Source organism: Cyanistes caeruleus, chromosome Z (assembly GCF_971803275.1).
Source record: "Cyanistes caeruleus chromosome Z, bCyaCae1.hap1.1, whole genome shotgun sequence".
Classification (NCBI taxonomy): domain Eukaryota; kingdom Metazoa; phylum Chordata; class Aves; order Passeriformes; family Paridae; genus Cyanistes; species Cyanistes caeruleus.
The window spans coordinates 9,866,923-9,891,605 of NC_141732.1; the positions used below are offsets into that span (position 1 = coordinate 9,866,923).

General features: G+C 34.7%; 1 protein-coding gene across 10 annotated transcripts in view; it reads right to left on the reverse strand.

Annotated features, from left to right (window-relative positions):
* FER (FER tyrosine kinase) overlaps positions 1 to 24,683 on the reverse strand; it is a 157,754-nt gene that overhangs the window by 50,362 nt on the left and 82,709 nt on the right. For all 10 annotated transcript variants that reach the window (XR_015280685.1, XM_086868392.1, XM_086868395.1 and 7 more), the window contains 4 exons: positions 23,259 to 23,462; positions 19,746 to 19,868; positions 4,675 to 4,731; positions 1,603 to 1,718 (listed from right to left, as the gene is read on the reverse strand). Coding sequence is in view for 9 of the 10 variants with exons in the window: in XM_086868392.1 (XP_086724518.1) it covers positions 1,603 to 1,718; positions 4,675 to 4,731; positions 19,746 to 19,868; positions 23,259 to 23,462 (500 nt within the window). In the remaining variant the exon portion in view is untranslated. The remainder of the gene's footprint in view (positions 1 to 1,602; positions 1,719 to 4,674; positions 4,732 to 19,745; positions 19,869 to 23,258; positions 23,463 to 24,683) is intronic.

Genomic DNA, 24,683 nt, shown 5'->3' on the forward strand with positions numbered 1-24,683 from the left:
AAAATACACAAGAAGTTTATTATATTAATAAACTTTATTGTACAGGCTGATTAAATATTTTAGGAAAATATCTTAAACTTCTAATGTTATGTTAATGGAAGATGTCATTATTGTTATCAAAGAAAAGAATATCATTACTGTTATCAAATCAATGTAACAGATTTTGTTACACTCTTTTGTTACCACTCTGAAATGAAAATCATAACGGATTCATTAATTAATCAAAAATTATTCTTATTGTAGTTTTACCATTTGTCTATGTGACATTAATCTACATAACTGAAAAATGGCCTGAAAGGTTTGCAGTTTCTTAAGAACCCTTGTATTTAATCAGAATTTCAGTGGTGGACCAGAAGCAGCGCTACATCAAAACAGTATGCACAGCGTGCCTGTTACACTTCCCTGCTGCACTGTTCAAAAGCACATTTGTTCCAATTTTGAGAGATTAATTAATACAACAAGTTTTAGAAGACTATAAGGACAGCAATTTTGAGAATTAAATGAAAACATTTACATCTTCTGACGTGCTTTAATAAGAAGAACATTTCCAGCCTAAAACAGCATGCTATGATTTGTAAGTGAAATGAAGAGCAAGAAGAAATTCAACAGAGACCTTGTAACTTAAATGTTCCTTCTGATATTTGCTGACTCAAAACACCCTCTCTTTTCCCCTTCCTCCCTAGGATCAAGAGTAAAATGCTAACCTACCTGGTACATAACACATTTAACTAAAAATAAGACATTCCATTTTTTCAGACCATTTTTTTCCCCATTAGTGTCAAGCTGCTTAACAAATGACATATCTGTGCCATTGCCAAGTTTTTAAAAATTATTCAATAGATAGGCTGGCTTATCATAATTCTATAAATGCAGATAGTATCTTCTATTTTTCAATACTGATCATACTAGTTTGGGAGTGGAAATTGAAACATATGAAGCTTCATAGCAAGAAGCAACAAGGTAGTTTAAAAATGATGCCATTTATCTCAAGACACTCCTCTCCCTGGAGTCTCAGAACCTACCTATGCACATCAGCTGACACTCAGAATACTTTGCACATTCCGTCATGACTGTAATTTGAAAAATAAGCATATAATCTCATGCTGATTGACACAGTATAAAATATCTCTAACTAGAACAAGCTCTTCTTGCAAAACAAAAATGACTAAATGGAGTCTATACCCCACAAAGAAAAGTAGTCTGGGCACATTTGATCACCTCTGTTAGCCATGCATGTAAGGCAGGATTTAGGCCTGGTACAATCACATTTAAATTAACAACATCTTCCAGTCTTCTTATCCCAATCCTCAAGGCACATCTTAGAAGTTCTAAATGAAAGCACTTAAGAAAACAAGATTTATTTTACAGGCATGACTTGCTTTGTCAAAGAGATGGTTTCAGCAAGTGCAGATGCTATTGCATTCACATGTTAAAAATGCAAATGTTTAGTTACCAGGGCAACAGTTGTGGAATGTACTGAGGGAGAGAAAGGAAGGAAAAGTTTGACTACTGCTTTTTTTAATTTTTAAGGTCAGGTTTTGTAAATGTATCTGGTAATAAAAACTGAAAAAAACCTGCCACAAATAATTTTAGAGAACCTACCTGGCTTCTGACAGAAATTTTATTTTCAGTTCCTGAGGAAGATCTTCTTTGCAAGTTTTTACAGCGACAGGAGTTTTATCCTTTAACGTTCCTTTATACACCTCACCAAAATTACCCTGAAATCAGGGGGAAAAAGATCATTCTAAGTAAATAAAATCTTAATGAATTGCCAGAAAAAATAATGCAGACAGATATTGAAACTGGAACAGAACTTTGGAATGTCTTTACGAAGCCAGTGAGATTTTGTGTATCTGCCCTAACCAAAGCTGGTCACTCTGACATAGGACATCTATTATATGTACATAGCTTGTAAGTTCTGGTTTGACCTTGCTGGAAAGAGGGGGAAAAAAACACCATTAATTAAGTAATTAGAATTCTCTCTTAAAACCTCTCAGGAACTTTTCAAATCAATTGACACTGACGGTAATACTTTGTCCTTCTTATTCCTGATCCTGCATGCCTTCATTTTCACACTATTATATTTTGTGAATAATTCTTAACTTGCAGTCTGGAAAAGACCAAAAACTGATTTCAAAAACTGTGGCAAAACTCACCAAAATAAAACAAACATTCTCATATGAAAGAAAGAAAAAATACAAAATATGAAAAATGAAAACACTGAATACTAATTTTTATCATAAATTAAACCCACTGCAAAATGTTGTGTCTCGTGATACAGAATTTCTTTAAAACCCAAGCTCAGCATTGCTCTATAAAGACAAATTTGTAAAGCTTCCATTTGGACAAGACTTTAGAAAGCAGCTCCTTTTATAATCAGACATTTTATGCAGTGAACAACATACCCCCAAGGCAAGTTAGATTATTTAGCTTTCATAGAAGAAAAATTAAGTAATTAATACCATAAAAGTCTCTACCAGATGTGTTTTGACTTAATGAAAAAAAAGGAAAATTAATTAGAACACAAATTGAAAGAAGGAAATACAGAACACTGGTATGAATGAAAAAAACCTCAAGAAAAGGAAACAAGAAGGAAACTATAGATCTCATACTTCCAGTTAAGCTTTTATTTCCCAAATAAGCACAACTCAATTTTGAAACTATGTCTGATTAATTTCCACATGCACTACACTTCTGTGTCCTGCTACAGGTGACTTCAAAGAAGTCTGCTGGGGATGCTTTCCTTCCTTTCCTGGGTGATGAAGATTTCATTACCTCATGCAGCTGAATTTAGTGTTGCCAAAGAAAGACAGAAAAGGGGAAAAAAGAAACTCACAGATGGAAAACAGTAATGTGCTTCCAGTAACAAGAGAATAAATACAGGGCTGAACACACCTGCAGAAATTTTTTATGTATGCTGGGACAAGGAAGATGTAGCTTGCAAGCGAGGCTTAGGATCCCTGATAGCCCTTCTAAAGCACTGCCAGAGGCTAGCACACTACCTCTTCAGATCTGAAATGGCATCAGGCACCCAAGGTAAGCAACTGAGTTGCTCCCAGTTCACTTCTCCTCTACCCTTCTGGTCAGAATAATTTAACAGTGAAATCTAAACCCACCCTAAGCTTTATTTAAGTCTTGAAAATGCTCTACTTCTTTATGGACAACATTCAAGTATTATTAGATACACAATTTTTAGTATAACATGTTCCTATTATGCAACTTTCATTTTGTGGGGTATTATAGAATTAATGCTGAGTAAATAAACTGACCATTCACTCCTGAGGTGATCTCTTCCAAAGCCTGCATCTTTTACACATTAAAATTTTGTGACTGAATTTTGTGATTTCTTCCTCATCTTTTCCAGGCCACTCAAGGTTTTGTCGACTCTCAGATTTCTCACTTCTGTGGTGAATGCCTATAGTTTGTTTCACATTTTGTCATACAGATGCTGAAGTTCATGTCATTCTTATCTTTTTTTAGTATGACTACATCTTTTGAGAGTTGAATGCATAAGACTCATGCTGCATTCCAAGAAAGCTTTTAGCCTGTTCCGTATTTTTTAAATAACATATCCTTCTATAATCACTTTAAAATTCTGAGTTGCCTTTACTGAATGTTAAAAATGCTTTGTGCCAAAAACATGCACAACACATGTAAACTGAATTTACTAAAATGCTTTTCAAATTGCTTTGTCTTTACACATCAGAGTGAATTCATATTTATTTTTTAGCAAGTCAAAGCTTTTTTATGGCTGGAACATCTTTATTTTTCTTCCTTGATACTATCCTGTTTAAGAATGTGAAGATCCTACACTACCTGCATTTTTTAAAGGCACAGCTCTGTCTGGTCATACTTCTTGTTGTCTTACACTGCCAAAGAGATTTTATCCTGGGTAACAGAAGTTTATGGCAGTATTTCATTCTCTCCACCTCTTGAATTTCTTATTGATGGTTTTAGTGTATATCATATTAAGAAGACAATTACTGCTTTGATTTGTCTCTTCCTCATTTAATCTAATTTTTTTCAGTTTTTGGAAAATCTTTTCAAAAACTTTTGAGTGTCCAGAGTAGCACTCAAAATGGTCTTTATAGGTGCAAAGGTGCCAAAAATGTGAGAAGTTTCCCTGATTTTAAAGACTAGTACTTTCTAAGCAGACTTTGTAAACTGCAAGTTTATAAACTACACAAGAATTAATATAATACAAATAAGATTGTGAAATTACCTAACTGCATCAATGAATGAGTGAAAATAATCATGCACAAGCAATTAGCATTTAAGAAATAAGGATCTAGTAATCTCATCATATCAAATTTTATACACAAATACATAAACATCCACCTGTTTCTCTACATATTTTTATTTATATTTTGCAACATTTTTCTCAGACTACAGAAACTAAAACAGCCTCATCATGTTTTATATAAATCCAGTTCACTCAAAACCCTTCCAAAAGAGAGAAAAAAAATGTATGCTAGTCAAATAATTTCAGCACAACCATTACAATGTTTACTAGCAGGTGCGATTTACATCTGTTTAAAGCATAAGGCTGTCTTGCATAAAAAAAAAGACATAAAAATTGCATACCACAGTAATTTAAAAGAAAAGGTATACAGAAATAGCTTAATGATTACAGTATACATACTCAAATGTTATTTAGCTCACTTTATTACTTACTTTGCCCAGTAATTCCCCCAGTGTGACATCTTCATGATTGAGAACCCATTTCTTATCCTATGAAAAGGAAAGCAGAATTTTCAGTCTGTGCAAATATGTGAGATACAATTTCTCTAAGATACATTTCAACAGAAATGGAGCTGAAGAAGAATTACATTTAGAACACTCAGTCACAAGTAGATCAAGAAGTTTTAAAGCTAAGCATTTATAATTCAAGAGTCTAGAAATCTTGCTACATAGTAAAATAGTGAGTGATATCATATAGCTAATATTTATTAGAAATTAAGCCTACAACATGATGGTATGTAGACAGATGAGCACTATACAAAGTTTCACACAAACTCTGGAAATTATATTTAGCACCGATTTTAACAATTTGCCAAGTGAAAATTAGATAAGAAAACTTCATTTTAGTATACAAAGTAACTTACTACTAAATAAAAAAAAAAACTCCCACATTTTTCTCCTTAGTGAGAAATGGAGTCCTTCTCCATTTCTCAACAACACACATATTAGTATCTCTTACACCTTCTCTGGTAGCTGGAAATACTACAGGCAATTGCCTGAAAAGATAACACAATGCCAGATAAAGGCATATTTTGTCCAGGCATTGACCATCCCCCTGTGCTGGGCACTGGTGTCCATTTCTGGGCCCCACAATTCAGGAAGGACATTAAGGGGCTGGAGCGTATCCAGAGAAGGGAACAGAGCTGGGGAAGGGTCTGGAGCACAGGTCTGCTGAGGAGCAGCTGAGGCAGGTGGGAATGCTCAGCTGGGAGAAAAAGAGATTGAAACCAGGTGGGGGTCAGTCTGCTCTGTCGCATCCCACATGAAAGGACGAGAGGAAATGGCCTTAAATACTGCCAGGGAAGGCTCAGATTAGAAACTAGAAAAAAATTCTTCACTGACAGTCTGGTTAGGAATTGGAGTAAGCTGCCTAGGGAGGTGGTGGAGTCATCTTCTCTGGAGACTTTGTGCTGAACATGAATTCAGCAAATTAAAAAGGGGTGGGGATTACTGCTATTGTGATTTCTATGCTTTTGTTCATAAGTGTAATGTCACAAGTATGGATTCTAGGGACTCTCTGCATGCCTCCATTAACCCAAAGTCTCAGCACACAACACCTCCCAGCCCCATTCCAAGAATTCCTGTACCACACCACCATGCTGCATGATAGAAACCAATCATTACTATTTCTCTTCCTTGGGTGGGAAATTGTGAGACTTAGGAGAAAATTCTCAATATACCGTAATTTGTTTTTCCCCTATACACAACACTATTGCTTTCACTACTGCCTCAGTGAAAAAACATCACAAGAAACAAACTTCCTTTATCTCCTTCTTTTGATACTTCTTGCTGAATGAATGAATGAATGAATGTCTCACTCAGAAGCTGTTATACTACAAATAGATAGGAAGTGCTATCAAACTGCACACTTGTTTAATAATAATACTCAAGTTTTAGAAAACGATTTGCAAAGAAAGCATAAAACAAACAAACCCACAAAAAATACTATTTAGAGTTATTAACATAATGGTTTTTAACATTTAAGTAAGTGTGGTAAAACCAAAAAGTTAAAGAATTAAAATTGAAAGGATTTTTTTCCTGGTTAACTCCAAGGATTCTGTACTTCAGTGAACAACTTTTTGACAACATGACATTTCAAAAACTTATTTATGAAGGAAAAATTCTGATAATTCTTCAGAGAACTAACCAAAGAAAGTAACACCATAAACTGAAATAAAATGATCTGTTGAAGGATTTATTTTAATTGCATCTGTACATTAACCATAACCAGTACTTTTTATGAAAGCCTTCTGTAATTTCTTATACCACTTTAACTCATTCATTAATTTATTGTGGTTCTGCCACAATCAAGTCTTTCACAATCAAAGAATTATTCCAAGTTTGATTAGTATCATTTGCTGTAACTCCTATAAACTGCACAAAAGCAGTTTCTTCAGCAGAAATCTAACAGAAGACTCATGTACATCATGCCAGTGTACAATTCTGGCACTAAAAAAGAAACAAGCTAAATTTTGTAATTTGCAATAAACGTGTTAGATATTAATTTAAATAGTGTACAAAAGACACTATCATTGGCTCAGATAACTGCTTTTAATTAATAAACAATAATATGAACAGTAAGGTCAACAATAGTAAGACGTATTGCAAGTCTGTTGTCTCACTAAATCTACTTGAATTACCTTGAGTTTAATATGACGTCATTCAATAATGTGAATAGCTGTCAATAATTAAACACATCAATAAGGCACACAAATCAATGGATAAATACTAGCATATCATGAACAAAGGTTATGAAATAAAGTCATGTCTCTGTCTGATCATGAAGTTCATGATCTTCTCCAAGTGCTTAATTCTGACTGTGAAGATCATATAAGGATTCTTCCAGTTGTCAAATGCCATTACTCTACAGATTAATCATGTGAGCAAAAGATATTGAAAGTTACAGAAGAAATGTGACAGGAAAATGGGACATAAAAAATATTCTTGAATGTAGGTATAGATCAACAGACTCTTTCAAGTCACAGAAATTTTCATTTCAATATAGTAGCTTCTAAATCAAATGGAGCAAATCCAGCACATTTTTGTACCATCAAACTATTCTGAATGACAGTGAACAGAGCTCCTGAGACTATTAATGCCCATTACAATTTCATCAAGAAGGAAGCTGTTTATGTTGCAGCCCTCTTCTTGTGACACAGCTATAAATCTCTCTTTACCTTGCGCTTGTTCTGATTTTTCTCTTGTTAATTTTGGACCACAGAATATAAAAGCACTTCAGAAAAATTCAGTCACACAAATTCCACTTGAGCATACTCATTTGTGATCTTAATTATATACCTTATTTCCAAATTGAATTACTTGGGAAATCCCCATGCTTTACAACATTCTACTTTATTTCTGTCCTCTGGCCTCCCCCAGGAGGAAAAACTGAATTACATGAACATCACACTTCAAGCACAGGATAACTAATAAGATGTTGGGAATCCTATCAGTGTATCTTAGCTTTGGAGGTGCTGGTACATCTGTTGGTCAAGCACTGAAAGACAAACAGTCAGTTCACAAAGGGGAGAACATGGTCAGCCTTGATAGTTACCCTTCCCCAACAGCCAGGTATTCAATAACACACAGCACACTGAGGGTTTTTTATATGCAGCAGTTTGCTAGTGACTACCTTTCCAGACTCTGCAACTATCCAGCACACTTGTCTGATTTCAACAAAGATAAGCATTGTCAAAGAGAAGAGTTAATTCAAAAGTCAATTGTGACTGACAAAAACCAAACCCCAAACAGACCAGTAATTAAAGAAATAAAACCTTCAATTGTGAAAAGGAATACTTAAAAATAATCAGAAATGTCTCCTTTTACTCATAAAATAAAGTATTCCAAATATACAGTGTACTACTCCTGGATATGTTGCATTCCTTCTATAATGTTAGGGTGTTTCACAGTTCTCTAGACCACGTTAAGGTTCAAACCTTGAATAGCTTGCAAAGAATCAATTGTTCATTAATCCTTACTTCAGTGAGCATACAGTGGAGTTGTGTGCAAGCCACTGAGAACAGTTTGAACAGCAGATGGTTGCTGTAGAAAATTAATCTCATTTTTCCTTTTCTGAGCTATGAGACGGAATTTTTATCACTATTACCCTAAACATGTTCAAAAGATGTAAGTGCAGTTTTTCTCCTGCCCACCTCCCTTCATTAGGAGAAACTACATCAAAGAGATCACAAATTACTATGCCAGGAAGAAAGCTTACGAATTATCTGTAGTAAATTATAACAGCTTTCAATAAAACAGAAAACATAACCATGAACTAGCACTTAGTGTTTGAATTCCCTTAGCATTATTTTTCTATAATTCTCAGTAACAATTTTAATCATTAAGAATTCTAAGATGTTACTTTTTTCAAATTAAAAACCAGCAGTAAAGCAATCAGATAGTAAACTTTTGAAAACAGATGTTTTGAAAATTTGTTATGAATTTATGAGCTTCATCTTAAATATGTGGTTCTAAAAATCTTACCATTTCTAAAAGGAGAGAGAAAAGGGAAGGGGGGAAAAAAAGCCACCTGTGCTCGTATTCAGTTTCAGAGACCCACCAAATGAAACGAACATTCTTACCCAAACTCCAAAGCAAGATTTTTCAAAGAGGAAGAGTGAAGAAATCCTAATCAGGTTCCAACACAGTATTAATAAGTAAGTAAAATGCTAAATGCTATCATTGCTGTTATTTACTCATCTCATGTTCCCTGTCACATTATCTACTCTTCATAGTTCAGAAGGCAGTATCTACAGCAAATACTGTCAACTGTTTTTCATCTTAATTGTAGATGTAACAAAAGTGAAAAAGGATAAAAAACTCTAGAGGATGGAAACTTTAGTTGATTTAGAGAGTCTCAGAAGGAATCAACCAAAACCAAAATCTTACTGCTTTAGGAGAATTGAAAACATATGACTTTCCAATCTTAAGAATCTTTCTGAGCACAGCAAGTAGCATTTATGAAAAACCTAAATATCCCTCCCCTTTCCCTCATCCTAGTACATTCATTCTTAACATTCTTCTAAAAACCTCAAAATAGAGAAATATTGTCAACATCTCAGGAAGCAAGTGCATAAACAGGCATGATGCCTGTTTCTTCATGTTTTAAGTAGAAAAAATGCATGAAAAATACTTCACGAAGTATTATTTGCTCTCCTTCCAAGTTAAATAGGAAATATCAGTAGCATGAATTACTGCAGCTAAGAGCTATTTTTCCACATCAACAAAAATGGAAAGCTAATCTTTCATTTTGAATACTAAGGATAATTTGAGTAAAATTCTTTTTATGGCTAAGAAAATCAGAATTGCAGACAATTTTCATCAGATGGGTATTCAAAATCTCACTTATCAGAACTTGATGAACCAGACAAAAAAAAATAACAGCTGTGTACATGTGGATAGGGTTGATCAATGTGGGAAAGGAAAATTGTCTTTTTAGAGAAGTACTATTTTTGATACCACCTATGCCAATAGATCTATGTTCATATGAATTTCATGAATCATAAACCATGTGATTCAAGTCCTTCAGATTAAGTACAGAAATAAAGGTAGAAATAAAAGAAAAAAAGATTTTTCATAAGAACAAGTGAGTTTTACAGGAGGGGTTTTGAAAAACCTCACTGGCAACTTCTTTAAAACTGTTTCAGAATAAAGATTCATGAGCTGTAAAAATTGTTATGGAATCTGCTTTGCCTTATTAACAGCACTGTATTAAGCCACACTGATGAAACTCAATGTGAGCTGTAAAGCAGAGAAATAGCACACAAAGGTTTAGCTCCTTGGGAAAAAAGTACTATTTCATCTGACTTTGTACTGTTATGTAAAAAAACTCTGTGAAGTTCAACCCTCCTGCTAGAACCAAATTCTAAATAATCATTGAACAGGAGGGGAGAAGTAAGATTTGGAAAAGCTACTGTGCAATTTATAAACTGCAGAAATGACCTCAGAGATTACCTGCACAGTTGTTATTTGACCATTCTTTCTTGAAGATCAGTAGACAAAATGACTGTACAATTCAACATAAAACAGCCTTTTTTTTTTCCAGTACTTCCCTAAGCGTATGTTTTCTTATTCATGAAAGGGATAAAATAATGCTGAGGATATTTCAGGAAATAAAGAAGTTTAAAAAAAACCTGAGAAAAGAAAGACACAGAATGTGAAATCCTTAAGCACAGGAAAAGTCAAGTTTATGTCAAACCCATTATATTTCAAGCACATTAAAACATATGTTATTCCTCTCTACTGAATACAGTAAATTCAGCTACAAAAACAAAGTACTCTGAATTATCTATTAACCAAATATATTCAAACATAAAAATTATCAGCTCTGGATCAGAAATGCCCTACAAAACTGTGAAAGTCATTTGAGTCATAATACTCAAAAATAAACAAAACCATGTGATAATGTGGTTTTTCATTTAAGCATTCCCTGTGATTTAAACAGAGAGGAATGGAAAAGCAGAGTCACATTATGCATGCATAACACCCTCCCCAAACACCTGAATTACTAAAATAGGCTTGAATATTTTCACATATGTGGCAAACACATTTTTACTTCCACCCACACATGAAAAGGTATGCCAAATGGGGTTGGGGGAACTACAGGTGCTTGTAAAAATCTCCAAGAAAGTATCCTTAAATTATGTAAGATACTTAGCCACATACCTAGTTCCATCTTGATTTAACTTCAAAAATATCCAGTTGTTTCCAGTTACATGATTTTGTTACCCCAGGAAGAGAAACACTTAATTCATCCCTCAGAACTAATGTCTAAGTTACAGTGGTCAGAATGCAATACCTTTCAGAGTACTACAGTTCCACATTAGAGCTTCCACCAATTACTATTTTCTTCAAAGCAAAACCCCAAGATCCTTCATCCTATGCTTTTATAGCCACACCTGTTCATCTTGCACTGTCTTTCATAGTCTTCAGATAACATGTTAAAACCACTGAATAGAAACAGAAATAACCTCTCAAAATTTCAAATAATCTGCTGTATTAGCTAGTTTGTGACTGTGAGAGTGCCGGAAAAAGGCAAAGCCACACAGAAAGGAAACTTTATTTACAAGATTTCAGTGTACCAATGAGCTCGGCCTGCATTCCAAGCAAGACAGATGTTGACTTTGAATCAGAAGTCATACAAGATTACACAGATGCCAAAAGTTTAAAAGAAGCATGCTGCACCAGGTTTTTTACATCAGATACATACCACTCTTTAACAAGATATTGCTGTTTCTCACATACCATTCATATTCATTGCTATTATTCAGATAGCAAAAGCACTGGAAAAACTCTTCAGCAGCAGAAAAAAAGGCCAATCAATGAAGGACACACAAAGGGAAGCAGCACACATACCAAATGGCTCTGCTAGATATTAGCAGATTCTAGTATTACTTTAGTATTCTTCTGAATTCTGTCTTCAGCCATCTTTTTTCTCCTGTATTAGTGACAATTTTTTCCTGTGTGGTCTGTAGCAATCTACTCTTTATTGCTCTGCTGGTTCTGGCCAGGGTAATTTTGTTCACAGAAACTAGTATGGGGTTTTATTTTGGTTTTACATGTTAAATTATTCTTTTGATAAAGATGATCACACATGATGCAATCTTTATGGCATGCATGTGTGCACCTTCTTCTCTAAAATTAAACATGAAATGTAAACAGTGAACATGAATGTTTTGAAGAATTCACCACCTATTCTAGCAGCTGCAAAATAGCTGAGAGGGTACACAGTCAAAACAACTGGCCCCAAACTGACCAAAGGGATATCCTTTTCCATACAGCATCATGCTTAGCATATAAAGCTGGGCAAAAAGAAGGAAGGGGGAAGATGTCTGGAGTGAAGGCATCTTTCTTCCCAAGTTGCTGTTACATGCGGTGGAGCTCCGCTCTCTTGGAAATGGCTGAATATCTGTCCAGCAATGGGAAGCAGTCAATTCATTCCTTGTTTTGCTTTTTTGATGTGCACAGCTTTTTTTTTTACCTATTAAACTGTCTGTATCTCAACTTATGACTTCTGTAGATTTTGCCCTTCTGATTCTCTCCCCCACCCTATCATAAAATAAGTGAATGCTCAGTTATGTTTGGCTTAGTTACACCTTACTGCATCTTTTGCATCTGTTTCTAAAATTCAAAACTCTGAGAATTAATTATGAAGTGCCCTCCTCGCTGTGTCGAAATTATTTTTGAATAAACTGGCCTACAATTAACTATTAATATTTTCAATTTAAAATATGAGCACAAGAGATAAGGGAAAAACATCTATGTCTACCACGTTGTGGTGCCTGGATCTGTGCTCCCCCAGTTGCAGAACTGCTCTTCCCTGTGCTGATCTGCATGAGGCTCGTGTCAAACCCCTTCTCCAGCCTGTCCAGGTCCCTCTGGGTGACAGCTTGACCCTCTGGTGTATCAATCCCTCCTCAAAGGTCTCACCTTTGAGTAAACTGAACTTTGAGTAAACTGAGTGAACCAGTAAAACTGTTCATGCTCCATTACCCAGCTTGTTAATGAAGACGTGGATGAAGGAAGGATTGGACATAGTGCTGACCCTGGGCGTACAGCAGTAGTTACTGGCCTCCAATTAGACTTTGTACCACTGATCACCATGCTCTGGGGGTGATCTTGATTTTAGTAATATGCTATGTAAATCACTGGCAACTCTACTAGGAAGAAATCCAAGTGACAGAAAGGACAGAATTGGTAATAGTGTTTACTTCATTAAGAACAGATGACGAAATCCACGCAGTACCCTCAATGCCCTCAATACCCATGCACTACAGTATTTACCTTGCAAATAAGGAATCCTGAATCCCGTATTCTCACCCCTGAATTAATCCTTAATCAACACTTATATAAACAAATCTTCTGGAGAATTCAGACACTATTACATACATTAGATACATAAACCTGATTTAAGAAAATGTACGGTTCTTACCCTGTGGCTCCTTTTGTGCGTATCCTTTTTCCTTCACAGCTGAAATGCCATCTCACTTCTTTTTAACATTTTGTTCCACTTAAATTGGTGGAGACCAAAATACTTAAGCAACCACAAGCTACTTCACAGTACCCCACTGTGCACAACTGCAACTCTACAAAGGAACTTAAGAGCAGAGACATTCATTCCTATTCTTAATCTACACTGTTTTTTGACCCATTAGACCACACATTAAAGAAAGGTTATATGCTTGTCAGCCACATACTATGAAAATACTGAAAACTCAAAGCATTATTTGCATCAAAGTCATCCTGACTGCACTAGTGAAAACAGGAAGAAGAATATAATCAGAGGACTACAAGAAGTTTACAACTCACAGTCTTATACAAAATAATTATTAGGGAATGTTTGAATTCCAAATATGGGGAAGAAGTCAAAGTCCATAAAAAACCAAAATCTGCTGCAATCACATACAATTCTAGTAAATTTTTTTATTGTGCTGTATTAACATCTGGTTATGAAGCTTCTGATAAAGACAATGAAAAGCCAGAGCACAAAGCCCCACTTTTTACAAGTGCTCCATAAGGCACAACTTAAACCCAGAATATTACAGAACACAATCAATCCTTTGATTTTCACAATTATATACAAATTATCAGCAATAAAATCTAGTAAATCTAAATAATCTTTTATGAAGGATGCTTTAATTGAAGTAGTTTATTCTCTTGGCTATCAGTTACCAAAAAACTTTCTATAAAATCTTTCATTTAATAATTTTTACCCCTTCCTTACAACATACCTTTTCATTTTTTGTAAGAATGAATGGCTTGCTTCTATCTCTTGCTTCATAAATTTTAGGTTTTTTTTCTACTTCCTATGTTTCAGTTGTGTTTGAAATAACTAATTTTGTTCAATTTGCACTCCACACAGGAATATGGCATTCTGTAATTTTTTTATATGAAAGTTGTACAGAAAGTGGGAATGCACATGTTGCCAAGGTTTCCATTTAAAATTTCAAGGACAGAGATTTTTCTTTGTGAGATTGGTCAAAAATTGCATTGTGTTTGTTAAAATTAAATTCATATACTTGATAAAATACATTTTTTTCTATGTTTAAGCATAGCGCTTACACCCTTCAGGAGTGTTATCTTTCAGTTTTAATCTGAACTTGATGATGGAAAAAAATACCAGAAAAACAAGACTGAACCAGAAACATTCAACAGAGCAGATGTTTAATTGCCATGGCCTCCAAAAAGAAAAAAAAACACAAAAAAACCTACAGAAAACTTTCATCACTGAATATAAAACAATCCTTACTACTCTTTGTTCAGGTAGCCTTATCTGCCTCCATTATTACAATGCATTTTAATGAGATTTTTTGAGAAAATAAATTCTTTCAATTTTGAAAGTAGTCAATATACCTGAAATTATACATAAATTTGGTTCAGTACTTTGTTAGCATAAAGAGCAAATTACTCTCTCTTTTCCCTTTTCTCTACAGGATGACATGCCTTGACAAGTACAGGCCACCATTAAGGATGATGCATTCCTTTTGTTTCCTCACAGAAATATTGTAATAATCTCGACTAAAAAAACATTAAAAGCAAATTCTGTGACACTTCTCCAAATTCTGAAGAAATAAGAATGTAACTGAAATGCATCTCTAATATTAAGACACGAAACTCTGCTCTCAAATGTCAATAGCTGCAGGCTATTGTTTCATTTCATGCATATTCAATAAATACATTTCCTGCAAGTATGTCTTTTAAATATTATAAACACTCACTTTTAATGGTGAATTAAATTTCCTTAAAGAAAATGGAAGATATATTTCAACATTTAAAAATGCATGTATTAGACTCCAACCACACCCGTGAGAATGGCAGCTTTTGGCCAAAAACCAACACCCAAAGACCACAACCACCAGGTGCTTCTTGGCATTCCTACAGAATTCCTGGCCAAATGGGTGGGTATCACGCAGGTAATCCAGGGTGCCATAGAAATCCTCTTTGGAGTGATAAATCTAGCCAAGGTAAAGCTGCAAGAACTGCATCACTCCCTGCTACACGGTGCTTCTGCCCTTCAGATTTCTGCTCCTCAAGAGTTGTCCTCAGGTCAAACAGACTTAAGATGCTCTTCCCCACAGGCAGCACCATTACTGCCACTGCTTCCCTCAGAAGCATCTTAACTGTCTCCAGCCATGAGATGAGCATCTGTAATTACTTGACAGCATTACTTTGTGATAAACTTGGCCTTTGTAAGTCTCCTTGTTTCTATCGAGTATCTCCCAGCAGGCATAAAAGCACTTCCCTGAAACTGAGACTGCTCAGCAGCCTCCTTCAGTTCCTCATTGTGTGCTTTGCTGGCATGAGGGGCACACACTACCTGTACTTTGAGCACATGTGTTGTCTGCAACAGTGAACCACAGCTTGCTTTGCCAAGATAAAACACACCCTACCCCCCAGAAAACCCACCAGCAAAAAATAAGCATCATGTAGCATCATTTTTACAAATTGATTTTCATGAAGAAAATTTTTTAAACTTAAATTTATACCTCTTTAGAATTCTTTCCGTGTCTAACTCATCAATACATACATACCTGTAAGACAGCATCAGATCTGTAGAGAATGCTCACATCATTTGCAAACTTATTTATCAGCATTAGAAACACTAATATGAAATACCTGTTCTTTTTTCTTACAGCGCTTTTCTTTCATCTCATCATTTATGATCCATCATTTTCCCATGTTCACAAAACATATCAGACCGTATCACAGGCTTCTTTGTCACATAAAAATAGATCCAGAACTTTTAAATGAAGGTTACTAGTAATGAAGACATGGCCTAACTCATCTGACAAAGTAGTTTTGTTCCATAAGCCCAGAATTTGAATTAACTACAGAGCATCCATATACCGTGACTATTTCAGCACTAGTGAAATAGTAGCAGATCTCCAGAGTGAATCAACTGGTGCTCAGAATCTGAAACGTGTATTTAGGGGAAAATCATTATTTCAGGCTAGATCTTTTCTGGTCCTGAAAACTGAACTCCCTCCCATGAGTGTACCCTGGGTAGACTTGCTTCAAATGTGTATTTATGATCCAAGTGAAAACTTTAGATCAGGTACACTTAAATCAAAATTGTATTCCTTATTTTTTTGACGATTCTGTTTTCTAGTAGTCAAACTGAAGCACACTCACAACTTAATACAGGTTTTGTAATCTCTAAAAAGGTAAGAAAAAAATAAATACATTTCAAGAAATGTAAAAACCTCCAAAACAGGAGGTCAAAGATATTAGAAAGTTAAACTACATCCAGTGCATTTTTATTAATAAAATCCTTGGATGCACTCCGAGTTACTCAGGGACCGTACATACCAGTCAGCCCATCAGTAACAACCTGAAGAACATAATCTGCATTTTTTTTCTTGAAGATTATAAATAAATATGAGACACTTTCCATTAAAGAACTTACTTGCACTTATCTTTTTATTGCCCTCAGTTTTTCTAATTTAAATTCTATTATTACAGAATCATTAAAATTCCAAGCAGGCAATTCATTCTGCATGAAATGGAACATGGGACAGGCCTTTTGTGACACAATTAAACCTGTTCCTTTCAAGGGCAACGCCACAGAAGGTGAACACTAATTTTACTAATATAAAAAAGGAGGAAGAATGACTGGGAAAGAAGGAAAGCAAAATAAAACCAAAAAGCATAACTTGCTTTTTTTTTTGGCTGTTAAGTTTGTGGTATTTAACTTTCAATTTCTAAATAGGTTATTACAGGGACAGCAATTTGCATAAAAAGATTACATGAAATGACAACAACAGCTCTGCAGCTGTGATGTGAACAAAGCAAAAACAGTCTTTAGAGATGTCAAATGAACCTTAAGGAACTGATTAAAGATATCTTGGTAACAGCACATGATGCATGAAATACCCCCAACACTAGGTGTCAGAGTGTACATGCTACTTCTGAAAACCACTTAAAGTGTCTCCACTTTCCCACGTGAAAGCCAGAGCTCCATGCAAATGAAAAAGGAAAGCTAACTACACTCTTGCGTCATTCTGAAGTACTTCCTCAGAATACAGCGAAGAATTTTTATCAGATGGGACAACCAAAGCCACCATAAAATTATAGCTCAAATCAAAACAATTTAAATATTTTTGAGAACAGCTGCTCTAAAGAAATTCAAATTATGTAGCTAACACCTTTTTGAACACTGCCTTATTTGGCTCAAGCTGCTGGTCAGGAAGCACTAAATATACTATTTATTTGGTTTAGTTTACAGCAAATATTAGCAGCTATAGAAACTGTCATCCTATTTCATAAATTCATGAACGTCTATATGCAATCTATGTAATATATATATTTAAAAAATCCTATACAACCTATTTCCTGTCACTCAATACTTCTCTTAGTTCTAACAGTCACCCTTTCCATTACTTCACGTAACATATCAGAATGGAAGTAAAAAGGTTTTCTAACCCTACAGGAAATACTCTTGAACATTAAGACTGATGAGACAAGGTCTCATCATGAAAAAATAGATGCAGCCTGTGGATTTCATGGATAGATGCCGATTACTTGCATAACTTTTGAAAAACCTGAACAGCTGAAGAAGTTGTGCACTACAGCTCAGATCAACTACCAACTTGCACAATCCTAGAGGAAATACAATTATTTCCACTAATTTTTAATTAATACTAAGCTTATACTAACTTAATATATAAATTGATACTAACTCAAACAAGCCCAGAGAGGAGTGGACCCACTCCATTTTCCCCCTGAAAAGAATTAAAACAGGCCTATTGGAGGTTAGGGTTTTTCCTTTCGTTTTCTTTCTCTTTTTTTTTGTTGCTAGGAGACAATAATGACCGGGTACTTGGGAGAGACAAAAGAAGTTGTCCCGGGAAGGGTGTGGCTGGCTACTCTCTTATCTGAGAGTTTCTCTTAGAGGGGCAGAGATACTGTGAGAACTGAGCTGGGAAATAAATGGGGCTGGGGCAGCTGTGAGCTCCCTCTTTCGCTCTCCGCTTCAGAGAAGGGTCGGAGCTGATGCTTGTGGGGGGAATTCCCTGCTGCTGCCGGAGCGGTAATGGTGAAATGACCAGGAATGCCATTTAGGAATATGTTTCCTCTATAAAACAGGTACTAGAAAAATTATTTGGCCATAGTTACACAAGACTATGGAAAAATAAAAACTTAACTTTATGAAAAAAATATATAAAATGAAACAAAAAAGGCAAGAATAAGAAACCATCTTCAAAGTAAGCAACAGAGAATGGAGAGATGCTGTTTTACAGATTATGCGTTCCAGTTTAACAGACAGTAAATTAAGATTATGTGATAAGATACGACACTCATTTTACATTTGCTACAACGGGGCTGCTTTCATAGAATGTACAGTCAGGACAAAGAAAAAGCATTACATATTTAAAACAAACACGGTATTATAGAGAATTTTGCAAACAAATTTAAAAATATTTCATTTTGAGCTTGACTAAATAATTTATATCAGAAAGAATTATCCACACATCAGAAGTAATGTCCTATGCCTTCTCATGTGATCTACAATGAATTTAAGCAATAATTTATGTTCAATGAAGCATCAGTTTGGTAATCAGCAAGACATTAACACAAAATGTGTCTTTCTAGTGTCCCATTCTTAAAATTTTAAAATTATATAGAACAGATAAGTGCAGATTAAGTGCAATTTTGAGAAAAGAACATGCTTGACTTTCTTAGGATTATTAGCAGGAAAGAACTAGGACCCCGGAGCAGGTAACAAATGTGAAATATAAACTGGCACACTTCCTAAAATTTTGTTGAACACATGAAACCAATCTTGAAGAAATAACTATATCAAGAACAAAAGGCTTACCTGAAAAGGCAAATATATAAGTGAAGTTGGCTTATGAATGAAATACCAACTAGACAGACACTAACTGCAAAACTGCTGGAAGAAGTCAAGGAGACTCTTAAAACACTGATACAGTTCAATACTTAGCCTTTTTTATTTCCATCCTGAAAGACTTTCTGCAATAGCTTCCTGATTAAAAAGTGAATTATTGTTTTAAATTTTCATTGATCATGGAATATCAGTACCTTTTCTTGTGTCTAACTTACTTGTGCGATATAAACCAGAGACAAAATGGAGTTGTCTTAAGTCTTCCAAATTTCGTGAGACCTTCTTCATTATATAAAAGAATTTTTTTCCTTTATAGAAGGAAGGGCAGTGAACTTTTTTTGAACTACTACTCTGAATTACCTAGCAGGGAAATCCAAAAGAAAAGTGAAACCAAAAAGAAAAGTGCAAGGATACTTCATAAGAAGTTGAATACCATTCTTTCAAAATAGCAAAAATTCATAATGAGAATCAGGATGGAGAGTTGATTTAAGTGAATGTATTACACAGAGGTGAGGAGTTTGAAAGAGAACAGGAACAGAGTCACAAAATGAACAAAAATGAAAAGTCTTCTGAGAAGTTCCATAAGAACTTACTTGAACAATAACAGGAAGACCCCAAAATGATTGTCAGTTACATAAATGTTCTGGAATGTATGCATTACCTTAACAACGGGATTAAGCAGAACAACACCTGACTTCTTTGTAATAACTTGCTTTGTTGTGTAATGATGTTCTATGAGCTGAGGAATAGTTGGAAACCCAGTTCCTTCAAAACGATATTGATTCTGTTTGGAGGCAAAAGGAAAAATTTATTTCTCTATAAGAAATAGTTCAAACAAGACACTGCAAAAGTGCTTCACAAACTTCCTTCACTAGTAACAACACAGAAAAAAATGTACACTTTTATAGAACCATTTTAAATTCTTTTTCTAACCTATTGAATAGCATTTATACTAACTTAACTGGGATGATAATTAGGAAAATGATAAATTAATAAATGCAAAATTACTGCCTCAGTCATTTAAGGCAGTATGATAAAATAGCTATTTAAACTCCTAATTTAAATAGATAGGACAGTTAAAATCAAAACTATTACAGAGGGAAATAAAAATATTCTAAACCAGAAAAAACAACATCAACTTCTGAATTATTTCTAAAAATTATGGCAAGCAAACTAAAAAATCTATATGATAAAATACAACAAGAGATAAAATAAACAGGAGATACACAATACTATCCTAATCTCATCTTCTTTCATTTTTTGTCCCCTAAAATTAGCAAATCCTGGCATAGAGTACAGGATGCATGATTGATCTTTAATAAAGAGTATTTATCAGGAGAGTCTAAAGACAAACACAGGTCATACACAGGCTTCTAAGAGAAGTTGGGCAGGACCCTGCGTTTGATTGTGAAACATGATAAAGTCTCCTGCTTTAATAAGACTCAGCATCTACAGTTAGATGGCTTTTCCCACAAGGCACTAATTGCCATAAGCCAGTCTGACAATGCAACAATGAACAAGTATTGCAATTTAAAAAAAACTCAGAGTACAGATGGTGATTCAAATTCATTTACACAACTGGGCAATGAACACCTCTTCCACTGGCAGGCATTGTTTCTAGCCCCCAGGACTGATATCCTTGCACAGTGTTTCCTAAATTCATTATTTTCCTTAAGGGTTAAAGCATTAACTACCTGAAACATAGTCATTGCTGTTGGTAAAGAGAGTTGGGTCATGTCAGCTGTTTAAAACTTTCACATTTCTCCATCATAAAAATATTTCCATAATCTAAACACTTTGTTGTTTATTAAATAGTGACTCAGCTTTGTTTGACCGTTAACTCTAGCTCCCACTCCTTTCAAATAAGCTCCTTCATACTTCTGTGCTGTTGATCCAACTGTCCCAAGAGTCTCCTCAGCACAACCACCACTACTGCCTATTATTTCCTAATTCCAGATCCGGCCACGTGCCCATCTGCTGTTATTTATGTAAAACCTTCAGAGCAGGCAGTGTCCTTTGATTCTGTACATTTACACCCAATCCTGATCCTTACTAATATCACTAAAATTTTTTAAATGGCACAGCCTCAAATAAGCAGAAAATGAAAACAATAGTACCTCTGAAAGGCAGCAGTGAATTTTGATGCTTAAAGCTGAATGATGAATTAATTTATCACACAAATAGTTGTATTAAGATTAGCCTTTAAAATAATTGTAAAACCAGAGACAGAACATTTATACAACAAAAGGATTGCTGTTAAAACAAATGTCCTACTCTAACCATCAGTACTTGATTCAGAAGAAAATAATGGAGACCTGTCAATGACCCATGAGTGTGGTTTGACCAAAGACCCAGTTCCACATTGTTCACACCAATGTAAACCAACAAACAAATCGTTTGTACTAAACTCTCCTTGCACTTGCCTACAAAAATGTTCACAAGTAAATAACACTCCCAGCATCTACTTTCTAGAGCTTAATAAGCTTTTTCTCATTCTCAGAAAATTCACCCCACAGGAATGAATACAGAGTATTGAACATCTTTAAGGAAATGCAAGGGTTACATTCTATGGTTGACACAAAATCTACCACAAATTAATCCTAAGAGCAGATGAATATAATGCTCTATTACTAAATGTACAAGCAGATAGATATCTGGACTTGACAATGCTGGGACCGTCCAATCTATGCAACATTAAACTGTATCAGTCTTACAAAGCGTAAGAGAAAGTACAAAATTATGGCGAGAAAGATAGCTTGTTTTGTTTTAGTGGAAAACTCTTTCACACACACACACACAAAAGAAGAATCAGCTTACAGGTAGGCACCAAAGTAATACTTGGAACTTGGACTTGGAAGTACAATCTATTTGAAGATCTACTTGCCACACACAATAATTTGCACAAATCATTTCAGTTACACCACGTATATAACGTGCACTTATTTCTGCTAAGTCAGATTGAGGAGCACCAAGCATCTTGCAAGACTCTAGGTACAGGTGATTTTACTGCTATTTATTTCTTCATTTAGCACTCTGATGCATCAAAATACTTTAAGGTCATAAAATCAAAATAAAATAAAACACTGACTGTGTGCTCATTCCTACAAGAAAAATTCTAATGAGAACTAATGAACACTGCAGTATGACAAGTGTCTATAATCAATAATCCTAGAGAAGCATTACAACCTCTCTGAAGTTTGAAAAATATCACTGTTTCTCATTAAAAGGAAATAAACCAGGAACACAATATTGAGTTACTCCTGGCATGCTGCATCATCTGGGAATTCAGAAAAAGATATTCCCTCAGTGTAATATCATTATGAGATTAAATTCTCAAATTTATGCATGTGGGAAACTTTATTACAAGAGACTGAAGAGACAGCATACTGAATCGAAACTGAGAATGATTTGGTGCAATTTCATGCTTCAAGAAAAATTTCTAGCAATGTTACAGGAACTGCTACATTTTGAATAAGTTTAAAATTCTTCAAAGTATAAAAAAATACAGAAATTAAAAAAACTAACCAATGCATTAAGAAAAATAAAAATAAATACACTATATAAAGGTAGATTAATAATTAATATATTGTTCATTAAGTCATCAATTTTTCCTCATAGCAACAAAGGGTTCAATTCTGGTCCTTAGAAGCATATATACTGTGTGACATTCATAAATATTTGTGTTATACTGAACAAAACAATAACCACAGGACTAAAAAGAAAATAAGCATCTCAAGGGCAACATGGACTTCAATTCCCATATGTATAAAAACCAACAGAGATTACTTTCTTCTGCATGGATGTTTCCATTTTTCAGTAAGATGCAGTGGAATCTTTAATGTCTGAACTAGAGGTAGACTAACGTGCACCAACTATGAAAATGGGTAACCAAATAACCAATAACCAAACATACATGCATAAAAAAAGAGTAACAACTTCCAGATTCCAAAACATTTACAGAAATATCTTGGCTTTTCTGCATAAAAGATCAGTATCTTATAACTTGATACTTCATACTTTTCCTTTGTTTCCCAAAATTACCTTTACCCCTGTTTCCAGCACTGATGGAAATGCTTCCAACAGCTTTAATGCTTTCACATAAATGCTAAATCATTTGCTACAGTAAACTATGTAGATCCTAAATTGAATATTCAGTACTATATCAGAGACGTACATCAGCATATTGTATGATAAAGTGTCTCCGTTGTCCATCTGAAAACACAGAAAGGACATATTCACCAGGTTTCCCGTGGCTCTCTCGCACCAAGAAGTCTCCTTGCTGTTTTAACAGCTCCTGGGCTTCTATTCTTGGAATTGCACCATGATACCAGTCTTGCTCAGCCAATGGTTTCTCAGTGGTTGAGATTACATCAAAGAACTTGGGAAAAATATTGAAGAGAAATATTACTATAACAGTATTCATTTAGAGTTTACTTGTACATGAAAAATATCACAAACAACAATAACTTCTGGTTATACAGCTCATATACTTCCACAAAACCATATTGATCACCTTTTTTTTTTGTTTACCTGAAAAAGCAATATATCAAAAACAGAAGTAAAGAAATCATTAATAAAACCATAATATTTTTTATCTGGCTTGCTATTTTTTGTAAGCCATACTGACCAACTCTTTCTCATATATTCTGACACGCTATTAAAGACTGAAAATCAATCATTTCTCATCCAAACAGAAACATCTCAGACACAAAACCATAATAAATTGACTCATACAAAGCACTTGAATTTGATAAATTGTTTTCACAGAATTTATCAATTGCACCCCAAATCAATTAATAATTATGAGAATTTTTTTCCTAACATGTACTATGCAGTGCAGAATACACACCTGGGTGTAGTATTCTTATGAACTCTATGATAAGAGTTTGTGAAGACACAATGATTGTAAGGAATTATTTTCACTACATGGAATTGGCTGCAAATGGAAGCTACTAGCTGTAAGAAGCAATCAATGAGTTTTAATCTATGATTTCACACATTAATTTTAACATGCCTACATTATTTAAGAAAACACTGAAGTAAACTATATTTTTTCACTGACCACTTCAGATTTGTTATGGGTAGGAAGGCAAGCCCTTATTTACACTGCACATAATTCAAAAACATTGGCAGAGCTCATAGAAATTCTCACAGTTAGAGTGGTAAAACTCTGAATAACATAACACAGTGCACACTGTGAGTAGAACAGGTATGTGAATGCTCTGCAGCCTCCTGAACTGCACCTAGGTAACAGCATGGAGATTTGCATCTCAGTGAAGGACAATCAAATAAATGGAAGCAAAGCACACCATTCTGAATTAATCTCTGCTATTGTTCTGCCCTGATAAAATGCCATTTTGGAGGCCATCTGTACATTTTAGGTTTTCCTCAGAAGATACTTAGATTGCAATGCCTCGCCTTGTTGAAAAAATACTAGGAATGGTCTCAGACTCTCAGAGTGGAAATGAGCAGACCCAGGAATGGGAAATTCATACATACAGAAATTCTTGTTTCCAAGTATCTGCAATTCTTTAGCACTTGCATATATTTTTAGCTATTAAAATATGTCTTTGTTGGTTGGCTTCTGGTTGCCTAAGTT